At 34.0% G+C, this 19859-nt stretch overlaps 1 protein-coding gene across 1 annotated transcript in view; it reads left to right on the top strand.

Moving 5' to 3' along the window:
- spz3 (Spaetzle domain-containing protein 3) overlaps positions 1-19859 on the top strand; it is a 279567-nt gene that overhangs the window by 33284 nt on the left and 226424 nt on the right. The window contains exon 2 of the mRNA XM_087407075.1: positions 6329-7255. Within this exon, the coding sequence (XP_087263201.1) occupies positions 6819-7255 (437 nt within the window). The 5' untranslated portion in view covers positions 6329-6818. The remainder of the gene's footprint in view (positions 1-6328; positions 7256-19859) is intronic.

The raw sequence follows: 19859 nt of genomic DNA, 5'->3' as shown, positions 1-19859 counted from the left end.
CTAAGGAAGAAGAACGAGACATATATTCGAAACAGAAAGTTACTGTATGTGAATTCGGAATAGATATAATAATCAATGAGATTAACCGAATAAAATATTAAAGAAAATTAAAATAGACTATGAATACATTAGTTCATTCGATGTAACGATATGCAAACATTATAATAATGATATTAACTGTCATAGGAGAGTCAGATCGAATAAGTCTAAAATTAGTCATAATAGAGATTTAAGCATTGAAAGGTTAGCATTGCTAATTTAATTAAAATCGAAATAACGCGTGACGAAATATTAATAAAACGTAATCAAAAGGAAAAGATAATATCTATTGTGAATAACAAATTAAGTATCGGTATTTCACTTAGAGGGTAGCGTTGATCTGACTCAACACAACACACTTACATGAATAGGAATATAATAAACGACAGTATGGGCATAAAATGAAATATCAATATAACATAGATATAAACATGTATAATGAATGGATACAAGTATAACCGAGGGATTATTACTAATAATAATGATGATATCGATATAGTTAAGTTAATAATGCGCTCAATAATTCAATTAAATCATCATAAGTCAGACTGTATCATCATAAGGTAGAACTGACGTAATAATATTTAATGAATGTTAAATGAATGTAGTAAGGTGTCGCAAGTATCGGCAGTGTAAAGTCTCTATAGAGTATGTTACTTTAATGACAATTCCTTCGGGTATATCATGAATTAAATCGTTTATACAAATGGTATATGTTGCTAGAGGTGCGAGTTTTTACATATCGATGTCGTCCGTGTAAAATTGAATGCCGACCTTTACCCGGCAGGTAAAGGTATTTCCTCATACGTGTCGATCCCGTCTTTGCAAATGCGGACGTAGTCAGGTTGATGTGATCCTCTATACGAGTCAATCCCGTTCTCGTATGCTATATTATATGCAATCCAAGAAAAGAATAAAATACTAGGTGGGGTGAAAAGTAACCTCCTTGGGAATGAAAAAAATTTTTTTCTTATGCAGAATCTCGCCCAAAATATGGCGTGTTCGCTCAGTACTAATCTTTGTAGCATCTGCTAGCTCGCGCACCTTCACTTTCCGGTCAGCCAACACCATTTCATGTATTTTTTTGACATTTTCCTCGGTAACCGCATCGGAGGGCCTGCCGCTGCGGACTTCATCGGTAGTGGAGTTGCGGCCACCACGAAACTCTCGAAACCAATATTTGACGGTGTAATCTGACGGAGTATTAGCCACATAATATTTATCCAACTTTTCTTTTGTTTCCTTCGCCGTTTTGCCTCTCAAAAAATAATGTTTTATGAGAGAACGAAAATCGTTTTCGCAAACACGTCAACAACAATCAGCTCTCAAAACAAAACTAAGGGCAGTATCGCACTGCCACTTGGCATGTCTGCCTAAATATGAACGGACTACAAGGCACCATAAACTTTTTTGCAGTAGTGGCGCATTCTGGCGGTCAAGGAGGTTACTTTTCACCCCATCTAGTAGTTAACGGTTACAAATATTCATCCAACGGTTTTACAAACATTCATATAGTGTTTCCGTGTGTTGGACCAGAGAGCTCTCATCTTACTTCCAGCAGCAAACAACCCGTACATCCAGCAAGGCCGGCACTATATACGCAATTAAAATTACGTACGATCGATGGGTACGCAACAATGGCTGACCCGTGCACGCGGACCGGGATTCGAATCGTCGACCAGCAAGCCTTATATTCCTGTACCAGTTGACACAGGCAATTGATCTGAGGATGCACCCTACTTCCCCGGCCGCTATCCAATGCAGCTTTCGAAAGGACGTCTCTTGGTCGAACTTAACTTTTCGAATTTATTCATGTACGCTTTTCAAACTACAACGAATTAATGGCAGAAAAACACCGCATTTACGGATACGAAAAGAATTTACAATGGCGGCACCCTGATTGCCAGTTAGCGTGACTGAAGCGCTAGTTGTCAGCACCAATCTCTTGTACGCACGGATGCACGCATTAGCACGTTCACGCGCGAATTTTTAAAATAGTAAACCTGTAATAGAGTTCTATCTTTTTATAAGTCTATTGCGAGTTCTAACGGTACATTTGTGAAGAGAGAAGTCACATCCAAAGAAATCATTATCCCCGATACATCTATTGTCATTCCAGTTAAAGATTTATGAAGTTCAAAGCTATGATTTATCTTTTTGAAGAAGGAATACTTTCCGAAATGATGTTTTGTCGGAATCTAGTTATGGGATATAAGGATTATATTTATGAAAGCCACACTGATTTTAAACGGAATACCATCTTAATTAACTTAGTTAGAGTTTTTAGCAGATTTGAGTCACAAGATCGGAGACTAAAAAGTTCTTTGACTGAGATAAAATCTTTTGGTAAAAATTCAGATTAGAGGAGGATCCCGCAATGACCTTGGCCTTGACATATGTTGTTAAGATCATGACTCTGAGTAATCTCTAACAGGTTTTAATCATCAGTCGCCTTTCGTCAAAAAGTTGTTAACAAAAAAAGTTCTGCCATATAAAACAAAAATTTTCTTTAAAATAAAAATAAATTTCCTGCTATAAAAAGTTGACAATAGTGAGGTGAAAAAAAGTTCTGCTATATAAAATAAAAATTCTTAGCTTTAAAATAAATTTCCTGCTTTAAAAAATTGATAGTAAGTAAAAAAAAAATTTTGCTATATAAAACAAATATTCTCTTCTTTAAATTTCCTGCTTTAAAAAGTTGTTAACAGTAAGGCAAAAAAAGAGTTGTGCTGTATAAAACAAAAATTCTTTGCTTTAAAAAAAATAAAGTCACTTATTCATATTTATTATTATTTCATATATATACTTTTGAGTATTTTTTTTTTATTATAAATTAAAACTACAAATTTTTCTATGTAAACTCTACATCCTTTTTTCGACTTTCTACGCGAAGCGATTTCTTTTTTTTTATTTTGAAGCAGAGAATATTTGTTTTATATAGCAGAACTTTTTTAGCCTCATAGTTAATAACTTTTTAAAGCAGAAAATTTATTCTAAAGTGAGGAATTTTTATTTCATATAGCAAAATTTTTTTTGTTAACTTTTTAACGAAAGGCGATCAATGGCTAAAACCTATTTTAGAGTCATGACCTTGACAACATATGTCAAGATTAAAGGGTATGCTCCCTTAATCTGAATTTTTACCAAATATTTTTTACCAGGTATGTAAATATGAAACCGGAATTTGCCAATAGCTGTCAATCAAGCAGTTGCCGTCAGACCGCGTCATTGACACCATTTCCTTGTTCTGACATCTGACAAAGATTTTCAACTCACAACAATACAAGTTTCATACAACAGTTTGTAATAGTATAGTTTGTAATAGCGTTGAACATGTCGAATTTTGTGCCTGGAAACTACGATTTGTGGACAGCATTAATTTTCTGTTACCATTTGAAGAAAACTGCTGCAGAATCGCATCGAATGCTTGTCGAAGCTTACGGTGGATATGCTCTTGGTAAATCAGAGTGCTTTGAGTGGTTTAAAAAATTCAAAAGTGGCGATTTTGACGTGAGAAACGAAGAACGTGGAAAACCACCGAAAAAGTTTGAAGACAGCGAATTGCAAGCATTGTTGGATGAGGATGACGCTCAAACTCAACAACAACTCGCGGATCAATTGAATGTGACACGAGAAGCCGTCTCTATACGTTTGAAATCCATCCCATTCATGGGAAAGATCCAGAAGATGGGAAAATGGGTTCCAACTGAATGAAAGACAGCAGGAAAACCGAAAAACCATTTGCGAAATGCTGCTCGCCACGTACAAAAGAAAGTCATTTCTCCATCGAATTGTGACTGGCGATGAAAAGTGGATACATTTTCAGAATCCTAAGCGTAAAAAATCATGGGTAACTCCAGGCGAACCATCGACATCGACTGTAAGGCCAAATCGTTATGAACGGAAGACAATGCTCTGTGTTTGGTGGGATCAGAAAGGTGTGATCTATTATGAGCTGCTAAAATCTGGCAAAACCGTTAATACTGAACGCTACCGACAACAAATGATCAATTTGAATTAAGCTTTGCGTGAAAAACGACTGGAAATATCAAAAAAGGCAACACAAAGATTTTGCTTCATGATAATGCACCATCACACGCAGCAAAACTGATCAAGGAAACGATTGAGGCGTTTGGTTGGGAAATACTTTCGCATGCGGCTTACTCACCAGACTTGGCTCCGTCCGATTACTACTTATTTACATCGATGGGATACACGCACTTGCTCAGCAGCGCTTCACTTCTTACGAAGATGTACGAAAATGGCTAGATGATTGGTTTGGCTCAAAAGAGCAACAATTTTTTTGGCGTGGCATCCACAAATTGTCAGACAGGTGGGAAAAATGTATATATAATAGCTAGCGATGGGCAATACTTCGAATAAAATATTTTTTATTATTTTTATGCAATAAACGTGTATTTTCTATAAAAAAATTCCGGTTTCATATTTACATACCTGGTATGTCAATTCCTGTACTTTGTGATTGTAAAGAAATAATTTCATGGCTACTGTCACATTGCCTTTGTCGGCATGTGGAAACATTTCTTTATTTTCTTTACACCATTGTGTCGTGTATTAACCATCTTATTAATTTTCATTTCAGAGATTCTCAAATGTGAATTATTGTAGAGAAAGCGATGAAAGCGATATTCCTAATTTTAGTTAAATAATCAATGTTATTTCTAAATAAGGAATTTTCAATATTTTTGATAAATTCCTTTATTGTGTGTATTATTGTAAAAGTCCGGAAGATTAAATTTTAATAGACTATGCTATGTAAATTAACGTCAGTGTGAACATAACTTTTTATCATTAAATTAATTATTAATTATTTAATTATAAATTGACATTTAATTATACAGAATACAGTAAGTAGTCATTGAAGAAATCCTCGATCGGATTGTCTTATTTTTTATTAAATTATGGACTGAGCTGGATTCTCGATAACAACCGAAGGATTAGTAAAACACATTTATTCTTCTAAACTTCTGACTGGATATCTATTTCGATCTTTAATATTCTAACGCTGGAATAACTTTGTAAAATTAGATTAGAGCGACAATTTTATTATGTATTACAATGTAATTCGTTGACTTTGTAAGGGATTATATAGAAATGTTATTATCACTGAAGAAGACTTTGTAAGTCGAAACATTTGATGAATTTTGTAGCCGTGTGCGTACGTAATTAAAAAACAAATTTTATTTTATTTTTTGAGATAATAATGTAATTGCTCATTTAAAAAATGCCTTGACATATTGATTATATTGCATGTATCTATTTTTCTATAATTCCAATATATTACTTTACTCACTTTCTTTAACAGTGATACCAACAATTAGGGTTGAGATTTTACTAAATTGATTCAATAACAAAACTTGATAATGATATAATTTTATGAAAATAACATTGGTAAAACTTCCTCTTTACGCAGCCAGCCTCAAATGACCTCCGAGTAATCTTGATCTTGACCTTGACCTTGACTCTTAAGAAGCTCAAGATCATTGACCTTTTCCGTTACTCGTTAGTAATTAAAAAGTTATTAATAAAAATGTTTTTATAAATAAGACACTTTTTCAACACAACAGACACATTCTAACATGAAGAATGTATTACATTTTATTCATTTCTTACTTTAAAAACAAAAATTTTTTGTTTTAAAATTGATTTCTTGCTGTAAAAACAAAAATTATTCGCTTTAAAATAGATTTCCTGCTTTAAAAATAAAAATTCTTTGCTTTAAAATAGATTTCTTGCTTTAAAAACAGTTGTTTTTATTGTTTACAGATAATTTTTGTTTTTATAGCAAGAAATCTATTTGAAAGCAAAGAATTTTTATTTTTAAAGCAAGAAATCTATTTTAAAGCAGAAATTTTTTTATTTTTAAAGCAGGAAATTTATTTTAAAATAGAAAATTTTTGTTTTTAAAGCAGGAAATCTATTTTAAAGCAGATAATTTTTGTTTTTGCAGGAAATAAATTTTAAAGCAGAGATTTTTTGTTTTTAAGCAAGAAATTTATTTTAAAGAAAAGATTTTTTGTTTTCAAAGCAGGAAATTTAGTTGTGTTGAGAGTATCCTATTCATAAAAATGTTTTCATTTATAATGAATAACGAGCGGAAAATGTCAATGATCTTGATCTTCTTAAGGGTCAAGGTTAAGGTCAAGATCATTTGACTCGGAGGTCATTTGGAGCTGGGGTGTAAAGGGGAAGTTTTATCTAATATTTTATTCGTGTGACTCTTCATTTTACTGATTTGATATAATATTACGATTTTTTCAATTTTCAGTTCAACTTCGATAATGTGTTCATGAGAAACGTAAAAGAAAAACAGTAGTCTTGATTAGTTGATATCCAGATTTTTTCTTCGATTTATTATGCAGCAACATGAGCATTAAAGATTGAAAAAAAAATATGTCGGACTCACCATACAAACTAATTTAAATGTAGTGAAATTTTAATGTTTTCACGTACACAAAAAATGACCGACGCAATCAGGAAGCAGAAATGTTTAATATGATCGCGACAATTAGAGTGTTCTTATTCTGCACGATTTCGATTACCTCACAGATTCTTGGAATTTGGTGCTACCTTGTAAAATCATCAATAATTCGATTATGATCTGTGCGAGGATACGTATCTGATCTTACTCCAAATCAAGTTAACTATCGCTCAAGGTATCACCACGAGATTATCCAAAAGAGATTTACCGTTCGCAAGTGAAAGATAAATTTGCATTCCAAAGTGTGCCTGGGAGAATCTTTCCGAATACAAGAGAAATGGCGTTGGTGAATTTCAGTTTGCCATATCAGTCGGTTACGATGGCACCGTTTCTTTACGCGAGCTCAACCGAGGGCTACACGACTGCTCATAGTCTTCATTTGAACACCATGTCACGATCGGGATCTACGATGATCGGTTACGATGAACAAGAAAGCTTTCGTAAGGAGCCCTATACTCCACCGATTAGGTACCATCAACATCAAGGTGGTCAATCTACGCAGAAGAATCATGAGGTTTATATGGAACACATGTCCTTTTCAACACAAGATACCCTTTACAATATGTATAACCAGGATCTTAGAAGCACGCGATCAAGGCATCAACAACAAATAAGACCGCCATCGCTTCCCTCATCATTTCAGTATCAGCAATCGCCTAAACACATTAAAACTCGAATAGAAGATCAACAAAATCAGCCAGAAAGACCTATCGGGTAAATGCATTTCTTTTCTTTTTCTTTTTATTTGTATATTTTCTTTTTATTTATATTTCTTATGGTTGTCTCTCGTAATATAAATATCTCTCTTTAACTAATAATATAATATCGTTTACGGTATTTTTAATTTAGATCAATGTCCAGCTAATGTTAAATATTCTTAAAATATTCGTAAAATGTTTCTAAAATCCTAAAATAGTAGATTCCAAGAATATCCCGAAATATTTTCAGAAAAAATAATATTAAAATAATCATTAAATATTCTATTTATATCGTGACATATTCGAAGAACGTTTCATATATATTTTGCAAAATTATAATTTTCTCAGTAATTTTGATCCGGTGATCCTTGAATAAATTTTTTAATGAAATTGTTAGAAACACATTTTTCTTATTTTCGATTAAAGCCAAATTTTGAAGACTTACTTCAAAAGCGAAATGCGCTATTCATATTTTTTCATGATTCTTATCTACGAATTAATGCATCTTCGCTACGACCCTTTGTCAATGAGAATGCGTACTGTTCGCAGAGTGATTTTCATAATATACACAAAAAGTGTTTTGTGGAGCGCTTGGAAATGTTAATAAAAAAAATTAACATAAAATAAAAAACCTTGCGTCACATAACAATATATTAAAAACACATATAAAAAATAAGAGCATAAAAAACCACAGCACAAGTTATAGTTTGTGATATTTAATTATTATTACATTAATTAAAACATTAAACGTTTCGGCCACAATCTGGCCATCTTCAGTAATTCAATAATATTCTTAAAACGCAGAGTTACATCTAGTTGACATTAAATTCAACAGTCGAGAGTTGTAATTAAATAAACATGTTCTTTTGTATGTGAAGATGCTTCATGCAGTAATGTTACACCGTCAATTGTCATATCAAGAAAAGTGTAGAACAAGAATTTCCAGATTCTAAATAAAATTGTATATATTAAAATCTTCTAGTCGGAATATAAAGAAATAGAATCATTACCTGTTTTACAGCAAAAAAACCAAACGATGAATCTCGGATATTTCTTTTACATAGTTAGAATTTTGTCGTGACATTATGTGTTGTTATTTGTCCTATCATATATTTTACCACTATTTATATATCTGAGTCAAAATTTTTAGAAAGTTCTAGAATTGTTTATTAACAGAAAGAGACATCCTTATTTAGAAGAGGAAAATAAACCTCAGGCAAACCTTCCGTGTCACTTTGCTTATTGATACCACTTGTTTGTCTTTTTATATGTATCATTTCCGAAATTCTTCTTTTCGCTAAAGATTGTTCTCTATCTAAAATTCTTATATTATCCCAATCTAATTCATGCATCTCATTCATACGGTGATGTGAAACCACAGAAATTTCGGAAGAAGGTTTTCTTATATCAGCCTTATGTTCTTTAATCCGAGTTTTTAATTTCCTTTTGGTTTGGCCAACATAAGACGATTCACAGTTTAAGCAATTAATTTTATAAACTACTCCGCATTGGTCATCCTTAGGCAAAGAATCCTTTCCTGTCTTAATAAATGTATTCAATTTATTCATAGGTTTATAAGCTATATTAAAACCGTACATATGTGAAAGTTTTTTAAATTTTTCCGAAACTGCCCAAATATGATATCGTGAAAAATTTTTTTGAAGTAACATTAGAGTCACATTCATTATTAATTTCTTTACGATTTTGATCTAAATTAGTTCTGTTTTCCAACGTTTTAATTCTATTATTTATTGTAGAAAATATAAACTTTAAAGGATAATCATTACTTAGAAACGTGTGAATTAATTCAGAGATGTTTTTTTCATGAAATTTAGGATGGGATAAGAATAGAATTCTATCAAATTGCCCAATAATAACTCCCCTTTTGTGTTCTAACGGATGATTCGAAAAATAATTAAGATATCTCCCAGAATTGGTAGGTTTTTTATAAATATCGAAGATGATATTTCCTTCCTGTCTCATTAATTTAACATCTAGGAAATGTATGCCGTTATCATCGCCAAAGTCCACAGTAAATTTAAGCCTTTCATGATATGAGTTAAACAATTCTAGAACTCCTTCAACTTTTTCTTTGTGTATAGCTAATACAATATCGTCCACATAACGAAAATAAAACGATGAATTAATGTTATTCTTGGTAATCATTTCTTGTTCAAAATCTTGTGTTTTTATGCTCTTATTTTTTATATGTGTTAATATTAGAACCACGTTAGTTTCAAGATATTTTTTAATTACACGAGCATTAACATGTGTAAATTAACGCAATTTTTTGACTTCATCAATTTTAATTTTGGATTACACGTATGTTTGCTTCTTAAGAAATGTGTAAGAACTCATAGAGCGAATATTTATACAAGAATACAAATTCAATTCTTAAAAACATGTATAAAGGAACGTCTAGTTCCCATTCATATGTATAGATTTACACGAAAAAATAGTAATAAGCTGTTCCATTCTTCGAAAGAAAGAATTGATAAACTTAAATATAATTTTATTTTTAAATACTTAAGGGTAGAATTACAAGACGCCTATAAACATCTTGGGCAAACAAAATCGGAATTATTCAGCATGTGTAGAAAAATTGAAAAAATTCTACCGAATAATATAGCTTATTCTTTCTTTCGAAGACAGGAATTTAATTTTGACATTATGTGGCAAAAGGAACAAGATAGAATCGGTAAAAAAATCTCTAATCTGCGGGCCAAATACATTCGCCAAGAAATTGTGAATATAAATCGTATTAACTATAATATTACGAAATTTTTGACCTCTGAGATGAATTGTGATACTTCCTGTGTACCTTTAAAATTGAATACAGTTTCAACTAAAATCACGAATCCTGACAAAATTCATTCATCATACAATATTAATATCACTCCTGAAAGTTTTAATGGCAATTTTGATATAAGTAATATTAATAAACAATGGCTGATAAATCTGAGCAATGCTAAAGTTTCAGATAAAGCCTTAGCCTTACTACAATTAGGTCAACAGTTTAATTTGCCTAATAACGTGGTTAGTAAGGATGGTATTACACGTGAGTTCATCAAACACGTGGAATATAATTTTTTCAGGGCGGATGATGAAACGCGTAAAAATGTTAGGAATGAAACTGTTCAAATTCTTAAAGCGATTAAGAATTGTAATAGTAAATCTTCTGAAAATACAATTTTATACGAAGGTGTAAGAGAGGTTAAGCGATTCATCTCAGAGAATCCTGATATTTTAATTACTAGAGCGGATAAAGGGAATACCACCGTAATTATGAGTCGTGATAGCTATAAAGAAAAAATGTATGAGATTCTTAATGATCATACTACATACGATTCAATCAAAAAAGATCCCACTAAGAAAATAACTGTTGAAATTGGTAAATTATTAAAAAATTGGAAAAATAAGGGGTACATTGATTCTAATTTATATAAAAAATTGTACGTTTCGGACGGCGAACTTCCGAGATCTTACGGTTTGCCAAAAATTCACAAAGAAGGTCACCCTTTAAGATTGATTGTCAGTTGTATTAATAGTGCTTTTTATCCATTGGCGACTTTCTTAAAGGAAATCATTGACAATAATAATATAAAAAATTTCAGTTTCGTTAAAAACAGCTTTGATTTAGTAAATAAACTCAATGGTAAAGCAATTGATACAAATTTTAGTATTATATCATTTGACGTGGTCTCCATGTACACGAATATTCCGACCGAATTAGTATCAAAAAGCATTGAACGCAGATGGAATCTTATGGAGAATAAGACTTCGATTCCTTTACATGAATTTATCAAAGCAATTATGATTATAATTAATTCTACATTTTTTAGTTTTGATAATAAAATATTTAAACAGATTTTTGGCATGCCAATGGGTTCTCCTTTATCCCCCATACTGGCGAACATTGTTTTACAAGATTTTGAACAAGAAATCATTACCAAGAATAACATTAATTCATCGTTTTTTATTTTCGTTATGTGGACGATATTGTATTAGCTATACACAAAGAAAAAGTTGAAGGAGTTCTAGAATTGTTTAACTCATATCATGAAAGGCTTAAATTTACTGTGGACTTTGGCGATGATAACGGCATACATTTCCTAGATGTTAAATTAATGAGACAGGAAGGAAATATCATCTTCGATATTTATAAAAAACCTACCAATTCTGGGAGATATCTTAATTATTTTTCGAATCATCCGTTAGAACACAAAAGGGGAGTTATTATTGGGCAATTTGATAGAATTCTATTCTTATCCCATCCTAAATTTCATGAAAAAAACATCTCTGAATTAATTCACACGTTTCTAAGTAATGATTATCCTTTAAAGTTTATATTTTCTACAATAAATAATAGAATTAAAACGTTGGAAAACAGAACTAATTTAGATCAAAATCGTAAAGAAATTAATAATGAATGTGACTCTAATGTTACTTCAAAAAAATTTTTCACGATATCATATTTGGGCAGTTTCGGAAAAATTTAAAAAACTTTCACATATGTACGGTTTTAATATAGCTTATAAACCTATGAATAAATTGAATACATTTATTAAGACAGGAAAGGATTCTTTGCCTAAGGATGACCAATGCGGAGTAGTTTATAAAATTAATTGCTTAAACTGTGAATCGTCTTATGTTGGCCAAACCAAAAGGAAATTAAAAACTCGGATTAAAGAACATAAGGCTGATATAAGAAAACCTTCTTCCGAAATTTCTGTGGTTTCACATCACCGTATGAATGAGATGCATGAATTAGATTGGGATAATATAAGAATTTTAGATAGAGAACAATCTTTAGCGAAAAGAAGAATTTCGGAAATGATACATATAAAAAGACAAACAAGTGGTATCAATAAGCAAAGTGACACGGAAGGTTTGCCTGAGGTTTATTTTCCTCTTCTAAATAAGGATGTCTCTTTCTGTTAATAAACAATTCTAGAACTTTCTAAAAATTTTGACTCAGATATATAAATAGTGGTAAAATATATGATAGGACAAATAACAACACATAATGTCACGACAAAATTCTAACTATGTAAAAGAAATATCCGAGATTCATCGTTTGGTTTTTTTGCTGTAAAACAGGTAATGATTCTATTTCTTTATATTCCGACTAGAAGATTTTAATATATACAATTTTATTTAGAATCTGGAAATTCTTGTTCTACACTTTTCTTGATATGACAATTGACGGTGTAACATTACTGCATGAAGCATCTTCACATACAAAAGAACATGTTTATTTAATTACAACTCTCGACTGTTGAATTTAATGTCAACTAGATGTAACTCTGCGTTTTAAGAATATTATTGAATTACTGAAGATGGCCAGATTGTGGCCGAAACGTTTAATGTTTTAATTAATGTAATAATAATTAAATATCACAAACTATAACTTGTGCTGTGGTTTTTTATGCTCTTATTTTTTATATGTGTTAATATTAGAACCACGTTAGTTTCAAGATATATATTAAAAACAATCACATATAATACATACATTTCGATTTAAACACAAGGTAATTTTCAATGTTAATAAATAAATATTGAAATTGGCATAAAAACTTTGTTAATTTGAAATATTCTTACTTATTGCATCCACAGATTAATGGCCTATATCAAAAACTGCAACCTCTTGTGTCAGATTATAAAAATGTTTTTTATAATTTAGGAATTTGATAAAAAAACACAATGCGTTAGTCATGATCATCCTGCCATTGAATATGATAACGATAGAATGAAACTTAGTAACCGTATCTGTTGTCATAAAAAGAATAAAGGTTATCAATCAGCTTATAAACTGAAATGGTCAACAGATTTATCAATGAAGTTTCTTACAGACGTGATTATAAAATTATACAATGTTTTAACGAATGCGACTGTGGCGTGTAGAGCACGATATTGCTATCCCAGAGACTTCCGGGATCCCAGGCAGAACCAAAAAATGTTTCCGAATAAATCGTCGTTCGGAATCGACGTTAAACTATAGGTCCCATATGACTAACTGTACAATCACGTACTTATCACAGGCATATGAGAGAAGTCACCACACTCGGTCACAAGCAATAGGACTGAGAAGTAAACAATGTCTTAACATCAAATTGCTGAGGATGGTCCAAATTATGAGCCAAAACGTTCAAATCATTTAAATTATTGTTACATTGTAAGATAATTAATTTTAATATTTGACAATTACTTCTTGCGACGACTCTAATTGCCTTTTTTATCGCGATTTATTATTATATTAATAAGAGTACATCAATTTATTGTTCTCATTATAATTTATTAATAAAGGTAAACTAATTTAACAATATAAAATAACGTAATATATTGTTGACAAGGAATATTTCTTATATTGATATGTCAAATTAATATTAAATATTTTAATAAAACACCTGATATTGCTCGTCTATTTGATCGTTTGTAATTAAATTGTTTTACTGTGCAAACTTCGAGCGCTTTTTATTTATATTCTTGTTTGTAAACTAATTGTTAGAAAATGTAATTAAAACGTCATAAAATAGAAAAAATTAAAAGAAGAAAGTAGAAAGAAAATTTTTTAGACACTAAGATTGAAAACAAGACCATTTATGTTAAATACATTACTTTAAATACGAAGCGCCATTACGTTAAGATGTTGAACTATTATATATATTCATATAAATGAATTAATTTCAGAAATGATAATTGCGTGCCGATATGATTGTCGGACTTTCAACGCAATCAATCTGAAATATTAATAATCCTCCCAAATTTCTCAAATTTAATCTTAAAAAAACTGTAATAAACTTATTGCGAAAAATATTGCCTCGGCTGGAAGTCGAAACCGGATCTTTTGCATTCCGTGCGAGCATCCTAAGAGTTCGAATTCCCCGAAGTAATATTTTTCGCAATAAGTTTACAGTATTTTAAGATTAAATTTGGGAAATTTAGGAGGACTATTAATATTTCAGATTGATTGCGTTAAAAATCCGACAATCATATCGGCACGCAATTATCACTTCTAAAATTAATTCATTTATATGAATATATATAATAGTTGAATATCTTAACATTCAGACCGTAGTGGCGTTTCATATTTAAAGTAAAAATTTTTTAGAAAATACATTTCAGAAAAAATTAATAAAAAAAAAAATATTATATATCTCTGCAGTGAGCATGATTTTTACATGTTATAATACACTACCCGCAAAAATCGAAGCACCACTTTTCATGTCTTCAAAAAACGAATAAACTTTAGATGAGTGAAATTTCGATACATATGGTCAGAATGAGACGTAAAAGCTGGAAATCTCTACTTTTCGGATTTTTAAATAACGACTGATTTTTAAGGAGCTACACGATTACAAACGATAATCCATAAAGTTTCAAAATTTTTTGTGAACTTTATAAAGTTATGCAGTAAATGAGAAGTCGGGCACCAATACTGTTTACAGCTTTCGAAAGTGCGTTTTGAGTCGTCGCCGTGGATCCCGCGTCTATCCTAAAATGCGTTGCGGGTCATCATCGTCATCCCACATCCCGCCGCAGGCGCTAGCGCCACCGCCGCCGCTGCGGATTCCGCGTCCATTTTAAAGTGCATTTCGGGGCGCCGCTGCGGACTCCGCGGTCTGCCAGATCCACACCCCAAAATGCGTCGCGGTACTATAACATGGACTTTTGTCTAGGAGATCGGTGGCACATCATTGATATATCGGCTGCTACACAAAGCGTCATCAATGAGGGATAGATGATGAAATCATACTGCATTCTCACAGTTCTTTCTTTCAAGATCAGAAGCGTCGATAATGATGTTTATCTAGGAAGAACTGTGAAATCGGGTAACATGTTGCGATGCGTTAAAAGAGAGAGACCGATAACAATATTTTTTTGTAAGAAGAGATCGGTGATACGTCGCCAATGCTGCAACTCAATAGGAAGGGTAGACAAAGGGACAAAGAAGTCGCAAATAGAATATATAATGAGTCATAAGCGCGCGGCATCTCAGTTGGCGTTTTTAAAGATTACCAAATCGCAATAAGTGTAATGCGAAAAGTATGACTGACATCATGCAGATGTTGAGGATATGGATGACAAGTTAAATACAGACAAGTTATTTGAAGCAATGGAAATAGAATTTGAGGACATAATGGACGATGTAGAGTTCGAGAATATCGGTAACATTGAAGACAGAGTCGACGTAGCAGAATATATGAAAGAGTGGATGAAGAACAGTTCGCGAATATTAGAGACGAAGTGTTTGATGAAGTGGAAGTAGACTTTGAGAATATAATGGACCAAGAATCATCTGACAAAGAAATGCTATCCGACGATAGTCGAGCGAGTATGAAATGGATCGCATAGAAAAATTCGTGTCATCTCCAGAAATTCGTACATTGAATGCTCATACTAAGCACTGTGTGATCCACAATTATTATACAACGGATGGTTCTTTAATTGTATGCACATCATGCATGATTCGTATAGCTGACATTAACGATGGAGGAATGTATCACGTCAGGATGCATGAGACCGGTTCTTTCGATAGGCTAGACGGCAGGTCATGCACGAATGCCTTTGTACATTATATTCTCATGCAGTATGTGCCCACTTTGCACACATTAAAAAAAAATCATGGAAAACCATGAGTGAGTGGAACGCGAACTGCTGGAACAGTGCGGCTAGGCCACTACTCTGGTGGAGTATTTCACGTGGCTGCAACGATGCGACGAATGCACCGAGTAGCTCGAAGAGCTTTGTCGTGCCAAGCCATTGGATACAGACAATCCGCAATGGCGAGGATCGCGCGACTCGCGGGTGCAACGTTGCAATTGGAGCGACGTTTCGTGCACATTGGTGGCGAGTACGCGAGTGGCGAATACGCGAGTGGCAACGAACAATCTCTCTTGTCTGGCGAGAGATCGACGCCGCGTGTGAGAGTCGTATATTGACAGGTGCGGTGATAAACTCTAATCACATCGAGCCGCGGAGGTTTTTAGAAGACGCTGGCGATGTAGTGCTCGAGCGAGTGCGAGACGCTGTAGAAACACACGACAATGTAAAAGTGAACACCGCGTTCAACGGCAAGTTTGCGACAAAGGATAAACGTGCTAATAAGATAAATAATATAATTACAAAGAAGAGCGAGATATATCGTTGCACCGATATGCATACGTGATATGAGCGACACGTTGTCGAGCATCGCTCGAAAAATTCCAGAAACGTGACAGCGGATGGGCATTGTCGCGAATCCTCAATTTGATAGTGAATGTGAATAAGCATAATTCAATGCACGCGGGATGTCACATCAAAGTGCCGCGAGAAATAACGACGAAACGAGTGATGATCAGTGTTTGTTTGACGGACAATGTATGTTTCGCGTGGGAATCGGGAATCATCATACCCGCATTACACCGCAGTATTAAATCTCGCGGGTATCGAATTTCCAATGACATTAAAAGACATTCCGAAATTCGAACGGTTGAACGCGGTCGATCAACGTGTACAGCATCGAAAATAGACAGGTCTTTCCTCTGCGGTTCACCAATGACAAGAAGAAGCATGTCAATCTCCTGTACCTACAACATTCACGCAACGACATTAGACACTTTGCGTGAATAAAAAATCTATCCCGCCTTGTAAGATCACAAATTACTGGGAGCAGAAAATATTTTTGTGATCGGTAAGTATAATAAAAATAGTCAATAAAAACAGTAAAAAGAAATAGAAAAATGATTTCTTTATTATTTGCAGGTGTTTTCATTACTTCAGTTCGTGCGAAAAATTGCAGTCGCACAAAGTGGACTGCCAGAAGATCAACGACTGCGCCATCCGACTGTCGAGCGAAGACGACAGGTGGCTCGAATTCGACAACTATAACAATCGAGAACGAGTGCCGTCCATCGTCTATACCGATCTGGAGTGCGTCTTACGCAAGACGAAATCCGACAAGGAAGACGCGTCGTCGTACGCGTATTAACAACATGACGCGTTTAGCATAGGCTACGTGCGATGTGTGAACGATGACGCGTTATCGTCGTATCACTTCCGTCACGATGAAGACTGTATAGCATAATTCGCGCGATAACGATTTGGCGCATCGCGTGAAAAATATCGTATCCGCCAACGTGCTCATGGAAACGTTATCTAAACAGCAATGGGAGGCGTACTGTAGCACGACACGTTGTCACATCTACGAGAAAACATTCGCGCCGGACGACATGCGGGTCCGCGATCATTGTCATCTCCCGGTAGATACCGTGGTCCAGCGCTTCGAATTATAATTTAAATTATATTGGGAATATAAATTAGTTCGGTTAATTTTCCAAAAGCTGGCTCCGGCTGTTGTGAATGGTTCATAGTGACAACTGATTTTGGCGTTTTCAGAGAGGTTAGACATCTGCTAATAATATTTAGTTTATATCGCTTTGAGTTTCATACAAAAACCTTGATTTTTATTGTGTTTGAAATGTTGAATTTTGTGTTAACCAAGCAGCATTTGCGGGAGGTTCTAATTTTTTACTTTAATTGGAAGAAAAGTGTAGCTGAAGCCCTTCGAATGCTTGTCGAAGTTTATGGTGACACTGCTCCAACTGATAAATCATGTAGGGAATGGTTTCGACGTTTCAAGGATGGAGATTTCAGTGTTGAAGACAAACCTCGCTCTGGACAGCCAAAAAAATTCGAAGACAAAGAATTAGAGGCATTACTCGAAGAAAATCAGAGTCAAACGCAAGAGGAGCTTGCAGAATCATTGGGAGTAACTCAACAAGCCGTTTCTGCACTGATTGAAAGCCATGAATGATGAATAATTGAAAAACAAGGAAATTGGGTGCCTTATGAACTCAAACCGAGAGACGTTGAAAGGTGATTTTTCACTTGCGAACAGCTGATTCAAAGACAACAAAGAAAAGGTTTTTTGCATCGGATTGTGACTGGAGATGAGAAGTAGATATTCTACGACAACCCCAAGAAGAAAAAATACTACGCTAAGCCGGTCAATCGTTGCCATCGCTCAACATCAACACCAAAGCTGAATGATTCATGATTCGAAGATCATGCTCTGTATCTGGGACCAAAAGGGTGTTGTTTACTATGAGCTGCTGAAACCTGGCAATTCCATTACGGGCGATCGGTATCGGCTACAATTGATTCGTTTGAGCCGTGCATTGCGAGAAAAACGGCCGGAATACGAGCAAAGACATGATAAAGTTATTTTTCTTCATGATAATGCTCGGCCTCATGTTGCTAAAGTCATAAAAAAATATTTGGAAACGCTCAAGTGGGATGTTTTACCGCACCCGCCGTATTTTCCGGACATTGCTCTTTCTGATTACTAGTTGTTCCGAAGGATGGAGCACGACTTGGCAAGTCATCGGTTCACTTCTTTCGCAGAAATAGAAAATTGTCTCCAAAATTGGATCGCCTCCAAAGACGAGTCATTTTTTCGAGATGGAATTCGAAAATTGCCTGAGAGATGGGGAAAAGTAGTAGCCAGCGATGGACAATACTTTAATTAATCTGTTCATTCATTTTGTTTTGAAATAAATGCATTTTTGTACACATATAGATATACTACCGATAACTAAAGAAAAATATATTTCACTAAACATGTCGATAGCACTAAAGACAAAAATGAAAAAAATTTGCAGAAAAATTGCGTAAAATTAAAATTCATTGATTCTTTCAAATTTTTAAATGCAAGCCTTGATAAATTGGCGTCGTATCTCGACAAAGATAAATTAAAAATTGTACGTTCCGAATTTCCAACATTATCAGACGAAGAATTTGAATCACAATTTATTCACACGAAAAGATGTCTTTCCGTACGAGTACATTGATTGCGTCGAAAAATTGCAGGACACGCGCTTACCACCGCGCGAATTATTTTTCAGTTCGTTGACAGGTGATACAGCATCCGAGAGTGATTACACTTACTCCGCGAACATCTGGAAGCGATTCTCTATCCGAATACAGTGATCTGTATTCGGATGTACTTGAAAACTGATGTCTTGTTATTAGCAGACATTTTCGAAAATTTTCGCAAATTTCCATTTTGCATCGCGAGTTACTGTCTCGATCTCGCGCATTATTATACATTGCCAGATTTCACGTGGGACGCCATGTTGAAATATACACGCGTAAGATTCGAATTGCTCACCGACATTGATATGGTCATCGAGCGCGGTATACGCGGCGGCCTCAGTCAATGTCGGCAGATACACGCAGGCTAATAACAAGTACATGTATTCGTTCGATCCATCGAAACCGTCGTCGTACTTGATGTACGACGATGTAAATAATCTGTACGGATGGGCAATGTGTCACCTTTACTATACGCCGAATTTCGATGGGTCGAAGACGCTGCGAACTTTGAACGTTAGCGTGATCGCGCCGGATTCATCTACTGCGTATATTCTCGAGGTCAATCTCGAATATCCACAGTATCTACATGACACACTGAACTACCATTCTGTCCAACGCGTCTGGCAAGCGCGAAGATAAACTTCTAACGACGTTGTATGATAAGCAGCGTTATGTCATCCATTACCGCAATCTGCAGCAATGTAGTCGTCGCGTAATAAAGATCGGGTGCTACAATTCGCTCAATCTCCATTGCTCTGCGATTA

Source organism: Acromyrmex echinatior, chromosome 6, assembly GCF_024713525.1.
Source record: "Acromyrmex echinatior isolate Ae372 chromosome 6, ASM2471352v2, whole genome shotgun sequence".
Classification (NCBI taxonomy): Eukaryota; Metazoa; Arthropoda; class Insecta; order Hymenoptera; family Formicidae; genus Acromyrmex; species Acromyrmex echinatior.
The sequence above is the reverse complement of the archived record's forward strand: the minus strand, read 5'-3'. Positions and strand labels throughout refer to the sequence as shown.